We start from the raw sequence: 20,475 nt of genomic DNA, 5'->3' as shown, positions 1-20,475 counted from the left end.
TATAAAAGACACATTACGCTTTCACTTTTAATCACCAGTTCATCTATTGTTAAGTTTCAAAATATTAGGAATAAGAATAAATTATTTTAATAAAAAATTTTTGTACTGACTGACTGGACTACCTTACTCATCTACTGATTTAAATAAACAAACCCTACAAATCAAACCCTTTAACTCTTTTTTTTTAACATCTTTATTGGAGTATAATTGCTTTACAATGGTGTGTTAGTTTCTGCTTTATAACAAAGTGAATCAGCTATACATACACATACATCCCCATATCTACTCCCTCTTGCGTCTCCCTCCCACTCTCCCTTTCCCACCCCTCTAGGTGGTCAGAGAGCACCAAGCTGATCTCCCTGTGCTATGAGGCTGCTTCCCACTAGCTATCTATTTTACATTTCGTAGTGTATATATGCCCATGCCACCCTCTCAATTCGTCCCAGCCTACCCTTCCCCCTCCCCGTGTCCTCAAGTCCATTCTCTAGTAGGCCTCCGTCTTTATTCCCGTCTTGCCCCGTCTTATGGTTCTTCATGACCATTTCTGTTCGTTTTTTAGATTCCATATATATGTGTTAACATACGGTATTTGTTTTTCTCTTTCTGACTTACTTCACTCTATGACAGACTCTAGGTCCATCCACCTCACTACAAATAACTCAATTTCATTTTTTTATGGCTCAGTAATATTCCATTGTATATATGTGCCATATCTTCCTTATCCATTCACCTGTTGATGGACACTTAGTTTGCTTCCATGACCTGGCTATTGCAAACGGAGCTGCAATGAACACTGTGGTACATGATTCTTTTTGAATTATTGTTTTCTCAGGGTATATGCCCAGTAGTGGGATTGCTGGGTCGTATGGTAGTTCTATTTTTAGTTTTTTAAGGAACCTCCATACTGTTCTCCATAGTGGCTTTATCAATTTACATTCCCACCAACAGTGCAAGAAGATTTCCTTTTCTCCACACCCTCTCCAGCATTTACTGTTTGTAGAGTTTTTGATGATGGCCATTCTGACTGGTGTGAGATGATATCTCATTGTAGTTTTGATTTGCATTTCTCTAATGATTAATGATGTTGAACATCCTTTCACGTGTTCATTGGCAATCTGTATATCTTCTTTGGAGAAATGTCTATTTAGGTCTTCTGCCCATTTTTGGATTGGGTTGTTTGTTTTTTTTGATATTGAGCTGAAACCCTTCAACTCTTAACTCTGGGAAAGAGATAGGCAGAAATAGTAAGAAGAACGCTGAATTGGTAAATTTAAACAATGGGAATCTCATCCTGCCTCAACTACTGACTGAATTACTAATTAACCTTCAATCATTAGGTAGCAGTTTCTTCAATTCTATCTTATAACAATGCCTGCCCTACCACATAGGTTTGTTAATATTAAGAATAAATTACTGTTGATGCTTAGAAATCATTAAAGACCTTTCAAAATGTAAGAATTAGCATCCTAACAGTCACTTAAAATGCTAAATTATTAGACATCACATATTTCACTGGAGTTCAGTCACTCCCCACCCCATGTGTTTTTATGACTATCAGTCACAATACCTAGCTTAATGTCACTAAATAGGACCAGAGTTCATGTAGAAGTTGTAAGAGAGGGCTACCCTCTCCTTTTATGACTGAAAGCTATAAATATGATGTATCTTAGTCATATGGAAAGTGTCTGAGGATGAAGCTAACCTAAAAGAAAAGAGCTGAGAAATGGAGAGACAGAATGTAATTAACATTTTTTCAACCTGTAGGTCATTCTGCCTGAAATTAAGACCTGACATGTGGTCTTCCTCATCATGAGAGTAAATAACTTCCTTTTATGGATACTTTAGCTCAGTTGAATTAGGTTTGTTACATTTGTTACTTATAAACCAACTTAAGTATTCAATATCATCAGAAGTCCACAATTATTTTGAGCATAACTATTAATTTTAATTTTTTAATATAAACAAACAAATACTGCTACATAATATCTTATTTTTAAATGCGGTATGGGGCTTCCCTGGAAGTCCAGTGGTTAAGACTCCACGCTTCCACTGCAGGGAGCACTGGTTCAATACCTGGTTGCGGAACTAAGATCCTGCATGCCGCATAGCATGGCCAAAAAATAATATGAATGAATGAATGAATGAGGTAAAGGTTTTGATAACATATCACTGGTATATTTTGCCTATTAGAATCCATGTGCAACATCAATCTATTTGTTATCATTAATCCACAGAATTTTCTTACAAATACTAAAATAATCAAAGGGGGCTATCAACAATATTATATTCTGACAAAGTTAAAATATAAGTCTAAACCGTCTCTAGGTAATAGAAATGTCTGAGCTGCTTATTAAAATTATTAACTTTAAAAAATATATAATGATCAGTTAAAACTGGGCAGTTAAATGCTATTCCTATTTTACTTTTATGGCTCTGAAGGTTAACTAAACAGTTCTCCTCAATGAGCAACCGAAAGAATAATCCAAACTTCAAAAAATCTTATCACAAATTAGAATTCCACAGCATAGTCTTTTCAGAAGGCAATTTATAAGTAGGTTTTAAAATATAAAGTACAAATGTTCTTGGCTAAATAATTACACTTTTAAAATTCTATTCTACACAAGAGTGTTATGAATGCATTAATTTAAAATGCAAAAAGGAGGAAAAACTTCTATTTTCTAATGGAATGATTAAATAAATTACGGTATATGTATTACGCATATGTATGTATACTTGGATGCACATACATATACATACATACGGATGGATATGCACACACACATACATCTATCAACACACATAAGCAGCTACTAAAAAGTAGATCTACATTTATAGAAAATAAAGGACTCTATGATATATTGGAAAGTGGAAAAGACACAAACTACAAATCAATAAATCTCAAGATCTCATTGAAAAAAACCTTTATGTATACATATAATAAATGGTAAATAAACTGAGCATTATATTAGACACTTCGTTTTGTTTAGCTTATTTAATTCTCACAACTCACTGAAATACACACACACACACATATTTATAATTATACCAGAGAAGAATAAATACTTTCTAGTGGTTACCTGTGAGAAATGGTATTTTTGTCAGGGTAAGGAGGTGGATGGGAAGGAGATGTGAAAGAGGAATTTCACTTTTTACCATATATTGTTTAGTACCATTTAAATTTTTATATTTAACTTATATAATTTTGAAGTTTTTAAAAACAGAACAAAATAAAGATTCCTCTGGAGCTTTTAATATATGAGAAATATAGGAAAAGAGAACATTAAAATGTAAAAGAGCTAAAATATTTTCATCTTTAAAAACAGGTCTTTAGATTATGAGCATGTTGTCAGTTTTAAAAATAGAATACTAAGATTATATTCATCAGCAGCCTGTTATACACATTACTTTATCTAGTGAAATGATGTCAGAAGGCAAGCATGGGTGTGTGACATTCACATGGTTCTAGGATCACAACACTAGCACCCTCTCTTCATACCTTAAAAGGAGGTTTAATTCTGTAGATAAAGACCACCCTCTAAAACATTTTAGCCCCACTGATCTACTAAATTAACTTAATCCTAGTTTGTTTTGTTACTTAATAACAAAACAAATGCTAGTACAACAAAAACTCTTATTTAAACTGCAAAATCATCCCAATGTAATACAATACCTTTAATTAAACACTTGATATGTGCCAGGATTTGGGAAGAGGAGGGATATAAGAGTAAAAAATTAAATACATATTTCTTGTATTTAATAAACTCAGTTTAATAAGATAGTCACACACAATAATAATAATGATAACAAAAGAGCAGATAAAATTTAGTAGACACACATATAACCTATTATAGGAACAGTGAAGGGTGACCAACTAACTCCTGTCTAACCAGTCTCCTGGAATCATAATCCTGTTTCTTATTTTCTTATTCTATAGAGCTATTCTTAGAGATTCCTAAGAATTTATAAATTTTACTCTGTAAATTAACGAACTTACAGATTTTAAAAGAATACCAGCTCTGTAAATATTTATTAACGTAGCTCGCTAACAAATGGAATTCAAAGACACATTATTTATGATTAAATTCAATAAGCATTTATTTTGTGCTAGGTGTTTGGAGAAATTTTATAATAAAACCTACAGACCTTTATTTATCACCTAGGGGATGACTCTGTCCCCTAGGAAACATTCAGCAATGCTTTGAGACATTTCTGCTTGTGACAACTAGTGGAGGTGCGCTACTGGTATCTAGTGGGTGGAGGCCAGGGATGCAGCTAAACACACTACAATGAACAAGACAGCTTCCCAAAACAAATAATTATCTGGCCCAATATGTCAATGTTGCTCATGTTGAAAAACCCTGTTACAGTAACAGCTTACCAACCTGCAACTCAAGCTATTAAGCAGACTCACCTTTTTAGAGTCAACAAAAATTCCTGAAAAGTGGCAAAAAATGCAAAAGAAAACAAAAAACAAACCCTAGATTGTAAGGCATTACCTGTTATGGAGTATATATTATGTACCGGCACTGTACTGACACCTTGCTTCTAACTGCAGCAAAATTATCTCTGAGTAAAGAAATCTGCCCAAGACTGCCTTGTTAGGGTCAGAGCTGGGCTGTAAGACCCCATTTACTTGATCTGAAGTTCATGCTTTCCTCACTGTATCACCAGGCAGCCAAGTGAGTTTTTATCAAGTCTCATGTTCATGGATTTTAATAATTGAACAGCCCCCCTCACACCCTGACCCAAGGTTTAGTCCCTCATATTGTAGAAAAATTCCAGTAAGTATGTTTATCTGATTTTTAAATCCATAAATAATTTAAAACAGCATATAAGAGGGCTGCTACAAGCCCTTTTCAGAGAGAAATATGAAAACTGTAAACAAAGGATATGGCAAAACAAAAAAGGGGAGGAGGAGAGTGGAGGGAAGGAGAAACGGGAGAAGAGACTGGGAGAACACAAATCAAGGAGAGACCAAGTGGAGGGAACAACTTAGTGAAATACTATGGGATAAACTCAAAAAAACAAAGAAATGTAGCAGGGAAAAAGGGAGAGAAGGCAACTGACCTTAACCCTAGAGAAACGGGGATCTAGATAGAAATAAATGGAGAATAGACAAGGGAAAAAGAAAGGTGTCCAACAGATTCCTAGAAATAGATGTTTAAACCACTCCCATTCCAAAAAGTTCTGTATGTACAATGTCCATTATGGTTAGTAGTTACTAGCCATACACAGGTGGCTGTGAACATGGAAATATGGCTAGCCTGAACTGAGACGTGCTATAAGCATAACATACACACTTGATTTCAAAGATTTAGCATGAAAAAATATTAAATATCTCATTAATGTTTTATCCTTACATAAAATGATAATAATGTGGATATACTGGACTAAAGAAAATATATATTAAAAATAACTTCACTTTTACTTTTTTTTAGTGTGGCAACTAGAAATTTAAAATTACGTATGTGGCTCACATATATGTCTACTGCATAGTGCTACTGTAGATTTTTAAGATTGCTTTAGTACCCATTCTGGTGCCAAAGTGGAATAACAGAAATCACTGCCATTCTTACATTCACTCCCAACTTTCAGAATCCCAGTTGTCAAGAGATTCGGAACTACATATCTAGATGTCAACCTGATTGTGACAGGAACCATGAGTTCAAACAGGACAAAAACCTCTACTAATTGTTTTTAACAGTTAAATCTAGGCAAGTGGTAAGACGTATTATTATTAGGGTTGGGTGAAGAATGATGACATAAAACTGGGAAATTTAATAGAGGGAGTGAAACCAGGAGATGCCATTTGCAACTGTGGAACGACTCTAGGTCTTAAAAACTTGGTATTATCTGACTAGCACACTGAAGAAATGTATTTGAAGACTTTCATTACATGGATAAAAATGAAAATATACACAGGGATATATTTTTAAACATCTTTATTGGAGTATAATTTCTTTACAATGGTGTTAGTTTCTGCTTTATAACAAAGTGAATCAGTTATACATATACATGTGTTCCCATATCTCTTCCCTCTTGCGTCTCCCTCCCTCCCACCCTCCCTATTCCACCCCTCTAGGTGGTCACAAACCACCGAGCTGATCTCCCTGTGCTATGAGGCTGCTTCCCACTAGCTATCTATTTTACGTTTGGTAGTGTATATATGTCCATGGCACTCTCCCACTTTGTCACAGCTTCCCCTTCCCCCTCCCTGTATCCTCAAGTCCACTCTCTAGTAGGTCTGCGTCACAGGGATATTTTTGAAAACCCCTTCACAAGCACTCATTCAGTGTTTTTGAAAGTTGTTTTTAAAAAAATCACTTTGTCATCCCTCATACAAAATAATTTTCTCATCTGTTATATAAAAATAAAATGCCAGAATATTTCCAAGTTTCACTAAGAAAAAATAAATGCATATCTATGTTTCCCTAACTATGAAAAGAAAAAAAACTAATCTATTTTGTAAATATTTATCACACAACACCATACTGAAAAAAACAACTTGGTTACATAGTGACTATATTCTTATCCCCTTCTATTTCTATGAAATAAAATCAAATCCAAGCCACAGTCTAACTACCAGGTAGCAGAGAATTAAACATTTTGGAAGGATTAAAACAGTGCCGCTCAAACTTTAATGTACACCCAAATTCACTTGAGATATTCATTAAAATGTAGATTCTCGCTCAGTAGGTCTGGGGTGGGGTCAAAAACTGTACATATCAAACAAGCTCCAAGGTAACACCAATGCTGCTGGTATATGGATCACACTTTGAGTAGTAAGGGGTTATAACAAACAATTATTCCTACATTTAAAATGTACAACAGGGAACTATACTCAGTATTTTGTAATAGCCTATAAGGGAAAAGAATCTGAAAAAGAATACATGTATATGTGTATGCATATATATATGTAATCTGAACCACTGTGCTGCACACCTGAAACATGACATTATAAATCAACTCTACTTCAACAAAAATTATAAAAAAATAAAAAAAAATGTATAACAGTTTATATTTAGTAAACTAAAGAGGGAAAAAAATTTTCCCAAAGAAGGCATTTTGCTCTCTATTTATGGCATCACCTCAAATAACGGCATTTTAGTGTTTCCAAGAGTTGGCTGTCCAGCATTACCAGGCTCAAAAGCACACCAATCCATCTATCAAACTTGGGAATTCTTGGCTGCTAACAGAGATCAAGTCAATATTTATCTGGGACAAGGGCCCCTACGTTTATCTTGAGCTCTAATTGAGATCCAGATAATGGGAATAGAGTATTAGGGAAAGAGAGAGGAAGTTGTAATACTTCTCTGGAAATTATTACACCTATGAAAAGCAACACACACATACTTATGTACAAACATATTTATCCTATAGTATCACATAAAAATGAATATAAAAAGGCAAAAGAAATACATCATTCTGTGAATAATAGTGGAGATTGAATTATGGACTTCTCAGTGTTTTTTTTTACTTTATTCGCTTCTGAACCTACCAAATTTTTTACAACAAGTATATAGTGCTTCCCATTATTCAAATATACTTTTAAATTTAAAAACATATGACAAAAATCCATGAGAAGCAGCAGAGGAAAGCACTAATACTGAAGGAATACTCAAGAATTTCTTGTTAATGGTGGTTAAGAAGCATCTAAAAAGTACAATAAGGAAAAAAGAATTTAAGATGGTAATACAAAGAATGAAGTTACTTACCTTAGTAAAGTTATTCAGATGGCCTAGCTTTCTCATATTTGATACTCCTTGCAATTTGGCCACATTTTGGAGAATCTCCCTTAAGTTATCAGAAGGTTCTAGAACAGACAAAAGAAATTTAACATAATTTTAAAAGAGTATTTTCTTAACCAAACACACAAACCGTGTAGTATTAAAACTTCACAACTTTGGCTCTTGGCTTCTTTAAAGTCTTACACTCTCTCTGAAATCTATCTACTTAGGAGACTTCAAAGTCCATGTGGATGACTCACTGAATGACCTTCACATCTCTACTCCACTTATACCTATGGTGCAACTCTGTGTATCATCACCTGGAATTATTCAACCACTCATTCTTAAATTTCAACCCCAACCCCAAGCACAATTTTCACTTCTGGCCACAATGTACTGACACAATAGTAACAGGCACCAAAAATACTGTCCTATTTGAATCAACCAAAAAACTGAACAAAACATATAAAATGATAGTTCAAGACACTGGACATCAAGAAGTAAAGAAAAATAATCCCTGAGAAATGAGAAATAAACAAGCATGCTCTACAACTGCCCCAGCTTACTGTCTTTAGAGTTTCCAGGCCTTGGTGCTGAGAGGAGAAACCCAGACAAACTGTCTGAGTTGAAGAGACAGAGCTCAGAGTCCCAGTAGACCAAAAAGTGTTACAGAAGAGAGCACTGCACAGAGAGAGAACACTGGACATCTGCAAAGGGATCCCTTATGTAGTCAATATAGCAATGATTGGTGCATGTTTGTGAGGAAATTACCACTCGAAAGAATTAAAGGGATGAGTACCTTGTGCTCACACAGCGCAGGGAGCAGTGCTTGTTCCTAATGTCCATATTGAAAACCTTAATAGTGCATGGGGCATTGGTTACAGTATTCAGAAAAGTCTTGGCTTCGTGGTGGGGAACAATCAGACATAGACTAAACATTTCTTTGATCCCACCTAACAAATCTCCAAAGCAAGACTTGAAAGAATTAAACTGTTTCCAAGTGACTAAAATGTGTCTCAGACCAAAGCTCAAGAAGAATCATAAGAACAGAAAAAATAGGGAACACCTAATGAAGCAACATTTAAAATGATTAGCATTCAAATATCATCAGACATACAAAGAAGCAAAGTCATACTATGACTCATAGTAAGCAGAAAAATTAATCAACTGAAAATGACCCAAAACTGAACTGTTAGAATCAGCAGAAAAGGACATTAAAACAGTTTTTATAACTGTATTCTGTATGTTCAAAAACTTAGGGAGAGTCATGAAAAGTGTAAAAAGCACTCAAACTGAATTTGTGGAGATGAAAACTACAATGTCTCAGATGTAAATATACTGGATGGGAATAAAAGCATAACGGTTTTTATAGAAAGTAAGAATTGTGAATTTGAAGACAAAGCAATAAAAACTAACCAAAATGTAACACAAAGGGAACAAAAAATAAACGAAAAGACTATCAGTGAACTACGGAACTTCAAGCAGCCTAACACAATTACAATATGTGTAACTGGAGTCCTCAAAGGAAAAAATTAGGCGATAGAAGAATTGAGGAAATAATAGATGAAAACTTTCCAAATTTGATCAAAATAAGCCAATAAATCCAAGAAGCTCAATCAACCCCAAGCACAAGAAACAGGACCAAAACTAGACCAAGGCACATCATAATCAAATTGCTCAAAACCACTGGTAGAGAAAAGTCTTAAAAGCCACCAGATAAAAAAAGACAAGTTACATACAGAGGATTAAGAATGACAAATTTCTCGTGGAAAACAGGCAAATGAGAAGACAGTGAAGCAACATCTTTAAAATACTGAAAGAGGGACTTCCCTGGTGGTCTAGTGGTTAAGAATCCGCCTTCCAATGCAGGGGGCATGGGTTCGATCCCTGGTCCCTGGGTTCCCTGGGGAACTAAGATGCCACAGGGCAACTAAGCCTGCACACTCTAGAGCCCATGCACCACAAGTAGAGAGCTCTGTGCACCGCAACTAGATAGAAGACCATGCACCGCAACGAAGAACCCGCACACCACAACTAGAGAGCCCACGGACTCTACAGCCCGCACGCCACAACTACAGGGAAGCCTGAAGCCTGCATGCGATGAAGATCCCACGTGCCGCAACTAAGACTCAATGCAGCAGGTATAAATAAATAATTTTTTTAAAAAAGGCTCATCTATATAACACGGCACTATGCAGTGATTAATGACCTGTGTGAGATTATTTCAAAAAAAAAAAATACTGAAAGAAAAAAAAAAAGCTTTTAAAATGTAAAAACCATTCTTAGCTCACTTGTTTTACAAAAACAGGCCAAAGCCAGAAATTGCCCTGCGGTTGGTAGTCTGCCAACCCCTGGAATAGAGTGTCAATATTCCTGAAGCTATTTTTCTATTAATATATTCAGCATCCTATTTGCTTTAAACAAAAGCACAATCTAAAGAAGAAAAAGAACCTGTTACATTACGGGTATTTTAGTTTAAGAGCCATTATGCCTTCCTTTGAGATATTTAGATGTTAACACAGAACTAAGAGGCTATTTGTTTTGAATCAGTCTTTTCCTCAGCAAATGAAACTGGTCACATTGTTCTATAAATTTACCTTGTATTGCCTACATTCCGCCATTCTATTATACTCAGTGTAAGCCGTGACAACCATAAATTGGCTAGTGTCAAACCACTAAGCATATTACATAACCCAGTTATTGCCAATCACTTTGAAATTACTACATACTCAGATCATTCATTTGATTTCAGAGCATTTCCTACAAATTTCGCATTTTTTTTAAACTCCAATGAAATTCTATCTACTTTTAAATGGTTTAGCGTATGACTTTAAAATTAGTGACTCTTTTAGGTTGTCTTAAATATGGAATGAAAACAGCTCACCATTGGGTGGGATCAGAGCTCATTAAAAAAACTGCAAGGGACCATGAATAGATCACTGCTAGTACTCAGTAATATCTTTTTGTTATAAATGGTATCTGTTTGGAGACATTGAGGAAGAAAAATTATGAGTAAGCCAATGATTTTTAAATGATTTAACTATACTTGCGAACTTAATACAATTTTTATAACAACCCTTACAGTAAATCAGAACCTACAGTAGTTTGCAAAACCAGAGTTAAGGATCTATAAAGCCAGTGTGAAATCCTCCTAATGGAAATATATAACCTAACCATTTTACATCAATTTATAATTAAATTGTCAGGCATCAAACAGTTTCGCTAACGTAAGGACACAGTTACTACTATGCAATGTGATAGGGCTAATAGCTAAGATGATTAGTCTGAAGATATATTCTTCACAAAGGCTTGCATATTTCTAATTATTGCCTATTTTCTAAGTACAAACTGATTGCAGACATTTTTGAAAAGCCACAATTTTGTGACAAAAATGAAATCTCGAGTCTGAGTTCATTCGTTCAGAAACATTAATTGAACCACCTATATGGTCAGGTACTGTTTTAGGTACTGGGAAAATACATCAACGAGCAAGACAGATCGTTCCTTACTGGACTTTACATACAAATGGAAGAAAACTGATAAACAACAACAACAAAAACCCCTATGCACACAATATGAAAATTGACAGATTGTGAGAAGCCAATATTGGGTCAAATCTTTGCCTGATGAATAATGACATATAATGAACCTAACATACAATGCAGGTGTTGTTGTCAATCCAAATCAAAATGAATCAGCCTTTCTTCTTCTTTGCCCTCTTTACCCCTTTCTCTTTTATATAATTAATTACCAGGAACACCCAACTAGAATTGTAATATGGAAGAATTTCAAAGTTTCTTCATAATATATTTCCTGAAAGACAGAACATGTTTCCTCCCAGAAACTATGTTACTTCCTAGACCAATTCAAAAATAGTATTCAGGGCCATTTTAGACATGAAATACTATGTAATGCTCATGTGCTACAATGTTCCTATGAGGAACTCTAACTTGAAATATTAGGGTAAAGTTCCCCTGGTAATGAAATAAGAAGTCCCTGGTTTCTTCTACATGCTAGATTAGGAGTATACAAACTTTTTAATTAAAAAAGGCCCAGACAGTAAGTATTTTATGCCATAAACTCTCTTTTTCTGTTGTAACCAAGAAAGCAATAGTAGAAAATACATAAGTAAATGAATGTCGCTATGTTTCAGTAAAACAGACCTGGCCTCATGAGTTGTAGATTGCCAACTCCCATGCTAGACAGTCAGAACTTAAACTATATGAGCAAGCTGAGATCAGTGTGCTTTTTATTGGCTGGGGGCGGGGACGGGGAGAGACTTTAAGGAGAGGTTTACCTCTCTCTATTTCTTCCCATTCTCACTTAATGTTTCCAGTTCAGCCTCTCCAAAACTGTGCTACGTGAGAAGTATTGATATAAAGCACAAATGAGATAATCCGCTAGGATTTCTCTGAAGCCCAGTAGTTTAGCCCAGAGCTGCATTAAGGGAAAAAAGCAGGGGGTGTGGGGGGGGGATGTGGCTAGGAAAAAGAGAAAAAAAAGTTGTGGCTAGCTGGCTATGATGGCCAACCATTCAAATGCAAGGAAGCAAAACACAAAAGAACTGCTAAAATTACAGTTGCTCTTTTCCTCTTATTGTGTAACTTGTAAGTCCTATGAGTGTTCCCAATGACTCTTTCTGGAGGTAATGGAATAACTATAGTCAATATCCAGCAATTTAATATTATATAAGCACATACATGTATATATAGATACATATATACATACAGAAAACCACCAAGAGAAAACTACAGTAAAGAAACCTTTCATCTATATCTCTATACATCTACAGACATATACACACATACATAAATATATTCTTTCCCCCTTTAGCTTAATTCTCCATGTATGTGCACATATGCACACGCACACACGTCTATGTATATATGTGAGTAAACATGCATTTATTTTAAAATGTTTTCAATATATACTGCTTTGTAACATACTGCAATAAATCATATTAATAGCTTTACCTGTCAAAAAATATACAACATAAAATTGATTTTTAAATAAAGTTAGTTTTAAGTACACATAGTAAATTAATGACCAAAAACTACTCGCATACATCTATTTGGGAATAATAGAAAGAACTCTGAAATAAAAAAGAACTGGATTCAAATCTAGCTTAATCACCTACAAACCATGTAACCTTAGACTAAGTCACTAAACCTGACAGGCATCCATTTTCTCATACCTATAGTGAATATACTAATTACCTAACCTAGAAGGCATTGTTACAAGGTGTTAGGTGCAACTTACTTAGCACAGTGCCTAGCCCAGAAGAGATGTTCAATAAATAGTAGCAACTATAACTAAAATTAGTTATTATTTGCTTAGCAAAAACAATTTTTATGGATCAATCATGTGAAAGTTATGTGGCTAGCCCAGGCAAATGCTTAATTCACATATTAGTGTGTCTAAATTAATGAATTTTGGTTACATGTTTTAGTGCATTACTTTTATTTTTTTAATAAATTTATTTTATTTATTTATTTTTGGCTGCATTGGGTCTGTTGCTGTGCATGGGCTTTCTCTAGTTGCAGCACGCAGGGGCTACTCTTGGTTGCAGTGCGCAGGCTTCTCATTGCGGTGGCTTCTCGTTGCGTAGCGCGGGCTCTAGGCATGCGGGCTTCAATAGTTGTGGCTTGTGGGCTCTAGAGTGCAGGCTCAGTAGTTCTGGCGCACGGGCTTAGTTGCTCCGCAGCATGTGGGATCTTCCCAGACTAGCGATTGAACCTGTGTCCCCTGCATTGGCAGGCGGATTCTTAACCACTGTGCCACCAGGGAAGTCCCGTGCATTACTTTTATGATCCAAGATCTGCTCATTTTTGAAGTAAAACTTTTCTTGTCTTATTTGCCTTCTTGAAAATGTCAGAGGAATTAGGAGTGGGAGCACAGTTGAGCAATATTTTCTGTGATTTATTTGTGAATATACATGAACAAATGCTAATAAGCAACAAGCTAGAAAAGTTGGGTGCATAAGAATTTAATAAAATTAAACACGACTACATAAATTGGATATGTATTTAATTATACATTTAATATTATCTATGATTACTGTGAGCAGACATAAAGGATTAGAAGTATATGGCAGGAAAAAAAAAAAAAAGAAGTATATGGCAGGGCTTCCCTGGTGGCGCAGTGGTTGAGAGTCTGCCTGCCGATGCAGGGGACACAGGTTCGTGCCCCAGTCCGGGAAGATGCCACATGCCGCGGAGCGGCTGGGCCTGTGACCAATGGCCGCTGAGCCTGTGCGTCCGGAGCCTGTGCTCCGCAACGGGAGAGGCCACAACAGTGAGAGGCCCGCGTACTGCAAAAAAAAAAGTATATGGCATAACTACAGTTGGTATTACCTCTGTAAAAGCCAGCAGCAAATCTGTCTCCTCTACCAGCAAGGACACTGGGAGTACACCTTCTCACCACTACCCACAGGTCCAAAAGTTGAGGAAGCACCGCTTCAAACTCTCTAACATTTCCTGAAATTCTAACAATTATTAATATCAAAGAGTTATATAATTTAGTAGGGAAAGGATCTATCCCAATGATAGCATCCTGGAAAAAGGGCCTTCCTTTTACCTATAATCAGAGGAACTCAAAACTTCCTAAGAGAGCCTATTCCATCTTTGATAGAGTAGTCGAATATTGTCTCTTATACTGATGCCAAACTCTGTCCCTTTGTAATTTTCATCGATTTGCTCTGGATTAACAATCTGGAATGCAAAACAAGTATTATCTACCCTCACATACTGAAAATAATAATTTTTCCTCTCAAGCAACTGTAGCAGATAACCGTTTTAATCACTGGTATATTTTAAATATCAATACTGTAGTAGAGATAGGCAAGGAAAACCTATCAATTACTACTGCAAGTAAATCAGTTTAGTTATAACTTTTTTGTGTGTGTGGTACGTGGGCCTCTCACTATTGTGGCCTCTCCCGTTGCGGAGCACAGGCTCCGGACACGCGGGCTCAGCGGCCATGGCTCACGGGCCGAGCCGCTCCACGGCATGTGGGATCCTCCTGGACCGGGGCACAAACCCATGTCCCCTGCATCGGCAGACGGACTCTCAACCACTGCGCCACCAGGGAAGCCCTTCTAACTTTCTTAAATGTTAGGTTTATTATACTAAAAACTGAACACTTTCGTAGGGGTACTTTAGAAGAATGATGGACATGAAGCACCTCTTGAGAGTGAATGATGCGTACAGAGGCAAGACTACACAGACAGCAAGATGGCACTAGGTTTCTTCAGCCTGGCATGCCCTTTGTTTCCCTACCCAATTTGGAGGAAATCCTCACTCTTCAGAAGTCTTACTCAGATGTGTAAAGATTTTCCTTAACCTACAAGCTCCCTTCTTTATGTTCTGATACATTCTTCATACCACTATTGCAGCAGTTATGACAGAACACATATCTCAACTGCCTAGGTTCTAACTTATACCTATTGTGCCAGTGTAATTATTAATACCACCTCCTTTCACTCCCCAAAGTATCCCAGGTTGTATTATAAATGACATGACCACCATAAGAGTAGACAGTTAAAATTCAACGACTGTTTGTAAAATTTTCTTACAACTAGATCTCTTCTCTATCTCCTTTTCCCAGAGGCTGGAAGAGAACAGTTTTGTTTGGGTTCCTGTTCCAGTATCCTACTCTTCTCAATACAATTTTGTAAGAAGAGGTAAAGGCAGCTTCCGCTGATCTGCAACATTTTAAGATTGTCTTCCCAGTGACCCAGGGGTTCAGGTCTCTTTTCCTCCACTTCAATTTTGGATTTAAAAATTACCTCATTTTATACATTCCTCTTTCTATTTTTACAAAAATATGTCTTTTTTTCTATAATCCCAAAGAATTGCTCATTTTGAATGATTTCAAGGGAAAAAGATAAAAGCAGTAATGGGGGTGGCAGAAAATGTCCTCCTTGAGGCTTCTCATTGTACCTTTGGCTGGATAAATTAAACAAGTGACATCTACCAGTTCACTGATGTGATCATTTAAAAATTATATGAACAAACCATGTCTTTAATTGCTTATTACAAGCATGTCATTATATAACTGTAAGATACAGACCAGGTCTGACCTAGGCATAAAACATTAAAAATAAAGTCAGCTGGAAATAGTTAATAATTCACTTGAACAGAACTTCAATTAAAAGTTGTATGGATATATAATATCAATAATTAGAATACTGTCTATAACCTTTATTTCAAATCATTATTTTGAATAAATCACAAAATAAATGGCTTAAAATACTTTTAAGTTTCAAATGACAGAATATTCCTCCCAATTTTCCTTAAAATATTTTCTGTAAAGAATAAAATAACAATGACATTATATAGTGGGGACAGTAGAGTGGGAACACAGGTTTCCCCTCTAGATTGTATTTAGTCCATTTTATTACTTATATAACTGAAAGTACAATGTCTCCTACAATGTATAGTTTTGATCTATCCTGGGAGTAAGCTTTATATTTAGATTCCTAAGTTTTATTCAACTGTACATTCAGGGCTCACCAGAAGCCATATACTGTGCCAACTGCTTAGGTGAGGAATATTAATAAATACAAGATACGGTCTCAGCCCTGGAGATCAAATTAAATGGAATAGAGGTATATATAACACTTCATAGTAATACTATGGGAATAAGATAAAAAGGAGGGTGTTTTGATAGAGACTTCACTTAGACTGTATGACAAGTGAAGACAGGAAAACTGTCTTGTTCACACATGCATCCCCGGCCCGGAAACAATGCCAGGCACATGGTGGGTGCTCAATAAACACTGGGTAAGAAAGACTGAGCAAAAGAGTGAGACAGTTATTTGGGGATGGATTGACATGGGAACTGATTCTTGACTATAAGCAATAAGTTTTCTAGGCATATACAACAGGAAAAAGCAGAATGTACACAAACAAGTAAACATGAAAAAAATATGGTATTTCTCAAGGAACGGCAAGAAATTCAATATTCCCAAGAAAACAAGATGATAGGAAATATAGGAAAGTGGAGCTTCATTCCAATGGCCTTATAAGATATACTAAGAAATTTAGACATCTTTGGGCAATGGATAATTATTAAGGAAGGCATTTATGCAAGTGGATGGCATGATCACCTCTGTGTTTTAGAAAGACTGTAGGGGAGAAGAAAGTCAAGTTTAAATAGAGGTTACAAAAACCTTCCATGTAAGAAACTTCATCAGTAATGGATTAGAGCTAGAAGGAAAGGTAGGAGGAGGAATCAAGGATGAATCCAGGATTCTAGATTGGATATACTGATGTATGACACTGTTTACTAATAAGTAATCCTAGAGCAAGTACAGATTTAGGGGAATTTTTTTTACCATTTGTAGTAAGCATATACACCAAAAATAACAAAAAACACCTTACATGTTATACCTTAAAATGATGAGACAAAATAATTGACTATTTGGCCTGCATCGGAAACAGACTTACAGACCAGTGGTTTTCAAACGTGTGTTTCTAAGAAATACATGAATTATAAGAAATACTGATTCCAGAATCAATATGCCTTTAAAGTAACCCACATTTGTACCATTTGTAGGAGGCACCCCAGTCATTCTTATGCACACTGAAATTTGAAACATGCTATAAAGACTACCACAATGTCATGTAACTAGATTCTGATATCTCTTTGGATTTATCTGATCTGAACTTTTGAAGAACAGATAAGAGCTACTCTATGAAATATGCTTCTGTATCATTTTCAAATAAGAATATATTACAATGTGAAATAATATCCAGACACAAAAATAATAACTATTAGTACATTATATGCTACAATATACTGTACTAATATTTTTACATGAAAAATCTGTTTTAATCCCCATACGAACCATAGAAGGTAGATGCTATTATCCTCCTCATGCTAAAAAGAGTCTTAGAGACATTAATTCACTTTCCTGAAGTCACACAAATACCAGACATGGTAGTAAGATTTGAACCTAACCAATCCGACTCTAGAGTCTTTCTCACTCCCCAAAATGCAATCGCCCTACAGTCTACCTCATTATACTGTTCTGCCTTTCAAAGGAGAATGTACCTTCAGTGTACACACCAGTTTGCAATTATACATTTACTTGTATGATTGGTTGACATTTATCTCCCCATAAGTCAGCTTTGGTTCACCATTATGGTGTCATCCTAATACCTAGAATGATGTCTGACACACAGTAACCACCCCGCAAAAATTTTATTGAATGCCCCAGGTCACACTGTGAATATTAAAACACAAGAATTTACAATGGAAATACTGTCTTATGATTATAATAACAATAACTGTAGAAGAGATGTATATAAAAGAGGAGCAAATAAGAAAGATCACACTGCTTTAATGGATCTATTTTTCAAATTCTGAGGACCAAAACAAATTTACTCCCCCAAAACCTAACCGTAAGTAACGTTTTTCTATTGCTTTGAAAAGGAATCTCACCTTCTAAGGTAAGAACATACCTATTTAATATAATTAGCAATGTAACTGCCATGACCCATTCAAATTTGTCAAATATAAAAATTTTAAATGACAATGTCTAGAAAAGGTAGAAATTTGAGCCTGCCATTTACCTTCAGAAAATCACCTTCCTGATCTTTGTCTACACACCCCCTCCCTCCAAGCATTATATCGATATTTACATTCATACCAGCACTAGAAATCATGTCCCCAGGTTGTACTAGTTAGATAAAGAACTAAAGCCTAACTATTTACCTAATAATCTTCTAATCATTCCATCATTATCTGTTTTTAAATGGTAAGTAATTTGTGAATTTTTAAAGATTTTCCTGGTAAAGATGGCTTAGATGTTTGTGGTGGAAAATGAAGAAGAGCTGCTTGTTAGGAAAAAAAATATGAAGTGCTTTCTTAGAGTTCATCTCTTTCCCTTTTTCACAATAAAATTAGAGATCAGTAGAATGCTTGGGCTTAGAGATAACTGTAGTACAGAACTGTAACCAAATTCACAAAGCACTTTTACTTTGTACACACGTACAAAGTATACACAAGTATATACAAAGAATACACAAAGGACATTCGCCAGGCTACAGAAAAGATTCAAAGAATCTTTGTCATGGCATTTATTTTAATGCTATTTTTCTGCAGAAAAACAGTATGAAAAGTACTGTCTGCAATTAGAACATTTTCTAATGTTAGTAAAAATAACTAAAAGCAATTACTATATAAAGATTACAATCACTGGATGTTCTGCTAAAACTTCTATGTCTTAATCTATTAAATCATTAGGTTTCCACAGTCCCCTAATTAGAAATCTTTTATTGTAAGAGAAAAATTCTGTTTCTCTCTGAAACAATTCACTATGTAAATGAACGCTGTAAAAGAACTGAACAGCTGTGCCTAAAAGCTGAGGCAATTAATTGTTATATACACCCAGCCTATTAGATTTATTTACAAAGTTAGTTGTACATTTTGCTTGTACAGCTACTTTCACGTTTTTTATGAAACATGACTATAGTTCAGATCACTTGTCTGACAGGTGGCTTCTATGAATGTAATTAAGGACTTCCCTCTTAGAAACTAATAAAGGAGCAAAGAGTACAAATACACTTTGGCTGCAAGACACAATTTGAGTGTGGGTTAGAAATCTGAAAAATGCTATTACAATGTTATTTTCTAACCTTTCCATTTGTATTCTTGGTTCTACATCTTACTGCCTAATTCCAGTACTTCCATCATTTAATTATTCACTATTTCTCATTGACCTAAGTCTCTCACTAGTTTTTACCCACCTTTAAAAAAAAAATGCTTCTGCCCACTGTTTCCCATTTTTTGAAGTGACATTACACCTTTCTTCTACCAAATCTCTCTGAAGCTCAAGTTAATTAATTCTTACCTCATCTTCTAAATTCTACCCATCAGGTATCTAGGCCACCATTCCACTAAAGTTGTTCTCTACGAGTTTACTATTTACCCAATACAAAGGCTTTTTCTCAGCTTTTCAAACTCCCTGACTTTTCCATTAGAGAACTACTGGCCAATGCTAACCAAATTCACCTTCTCTCCCTTGGTTGCTATAATTCACTGTCTTGGTCTTCTTCATACCTATTTTTCACTGTTCCTTGTGTACTTCTCTCAAAGGTCTGCATTCCCTCCTCCTATTTTATACTCTTTAATATTACCTAAAGTTGTATCATTTGCCCTCAGGTTTCTCTTTCCACTGTCTCCATAACTCTAACAAATTCAATACAATGCCTCAAATTTTCAATTCTACATTTTATCTTCAATTAAAGAAACAAATCTCTGTTTTTATGTTTGGTGGTCTGTCTACGTCGAATTCAGTATGTCCTGTGATCAAATTAACTCATCCTTTAAGGGAAAAAAAAAAAGCTTTCCAAAATTTCCTTCTTTAGGCAATAGTAATATTGTCTGAACTAGAAAATCACATTCAGGTAGTCAACAAATATCATTGAGACATCTTAGCATATGTATCTTCAGCACCTCTTCTACAGACTATATCACAACAGTATCTTATTTTTATAATACTACTAAGTTCTGAATCAGTGCCTTGCTGATATTGCCGTATTTGGCATTGTTTATGTTTTTATGGTTATATACATCAAAGACCTCACCTAAAATTATCAAGACAAAAACATATTGACTACTCTGGAGTCCCATGCATATGGGAAACACATGATAAATTAAGCTTTTTCATGAACATTGGGCAATGGTGATCTTAACTGTGCAAAAATGCCATAATATACAACTGATCTGTGTAATTCAAGTG

At 35.4% G+C, this 20,475-nt stretch overlaps 1 protein-coding gene across 4 annotated transcripts in view; it reads right to left on the bottom strand.

Annotated features, from left to right (window-relative positions):
• The window catches only part of RICTOR (RPTOR independent companion of MTOR complex 2), a 128,043-nt gene that overhangs the window by 87,964 nt on the left and 19,604 nt on the right, over positions 1–20,475 (bottom strand). For all 4 annotated transcript variants that reach the window (XM_032626312.1, XM_032626314.1, XM_032626313.1 and 1 more), the window contains exon 3: positions 7,716–7,813. In XM_032626312.1, coding sequence (XP_032482203.1) covers positions 7,716–7,813 — 98 coding nt within the window. The remainder of the gene's footprint in view (positions 1–7,715; positions 7,814–20,475) is intronic.

The sequence above is a fragment of the Phocoena sinus genome, chromosome 3, assembly GCF_008692025.1.
Source record: "Phocoena sinus isolate mPhoSin1 chromosome 3, mPhoSin1.pri, whole genome shotgun sequence".
NCBI classification, from domain to species: Eukaryota; Metazoa; Chordata; class Mammalia; order Artiodactyla; family Phocoenidae; genus Phocoena; species Phocoena sinus.
This window is presented reverse-complemented; position numbering and strand designations above follow the sequence as displayed.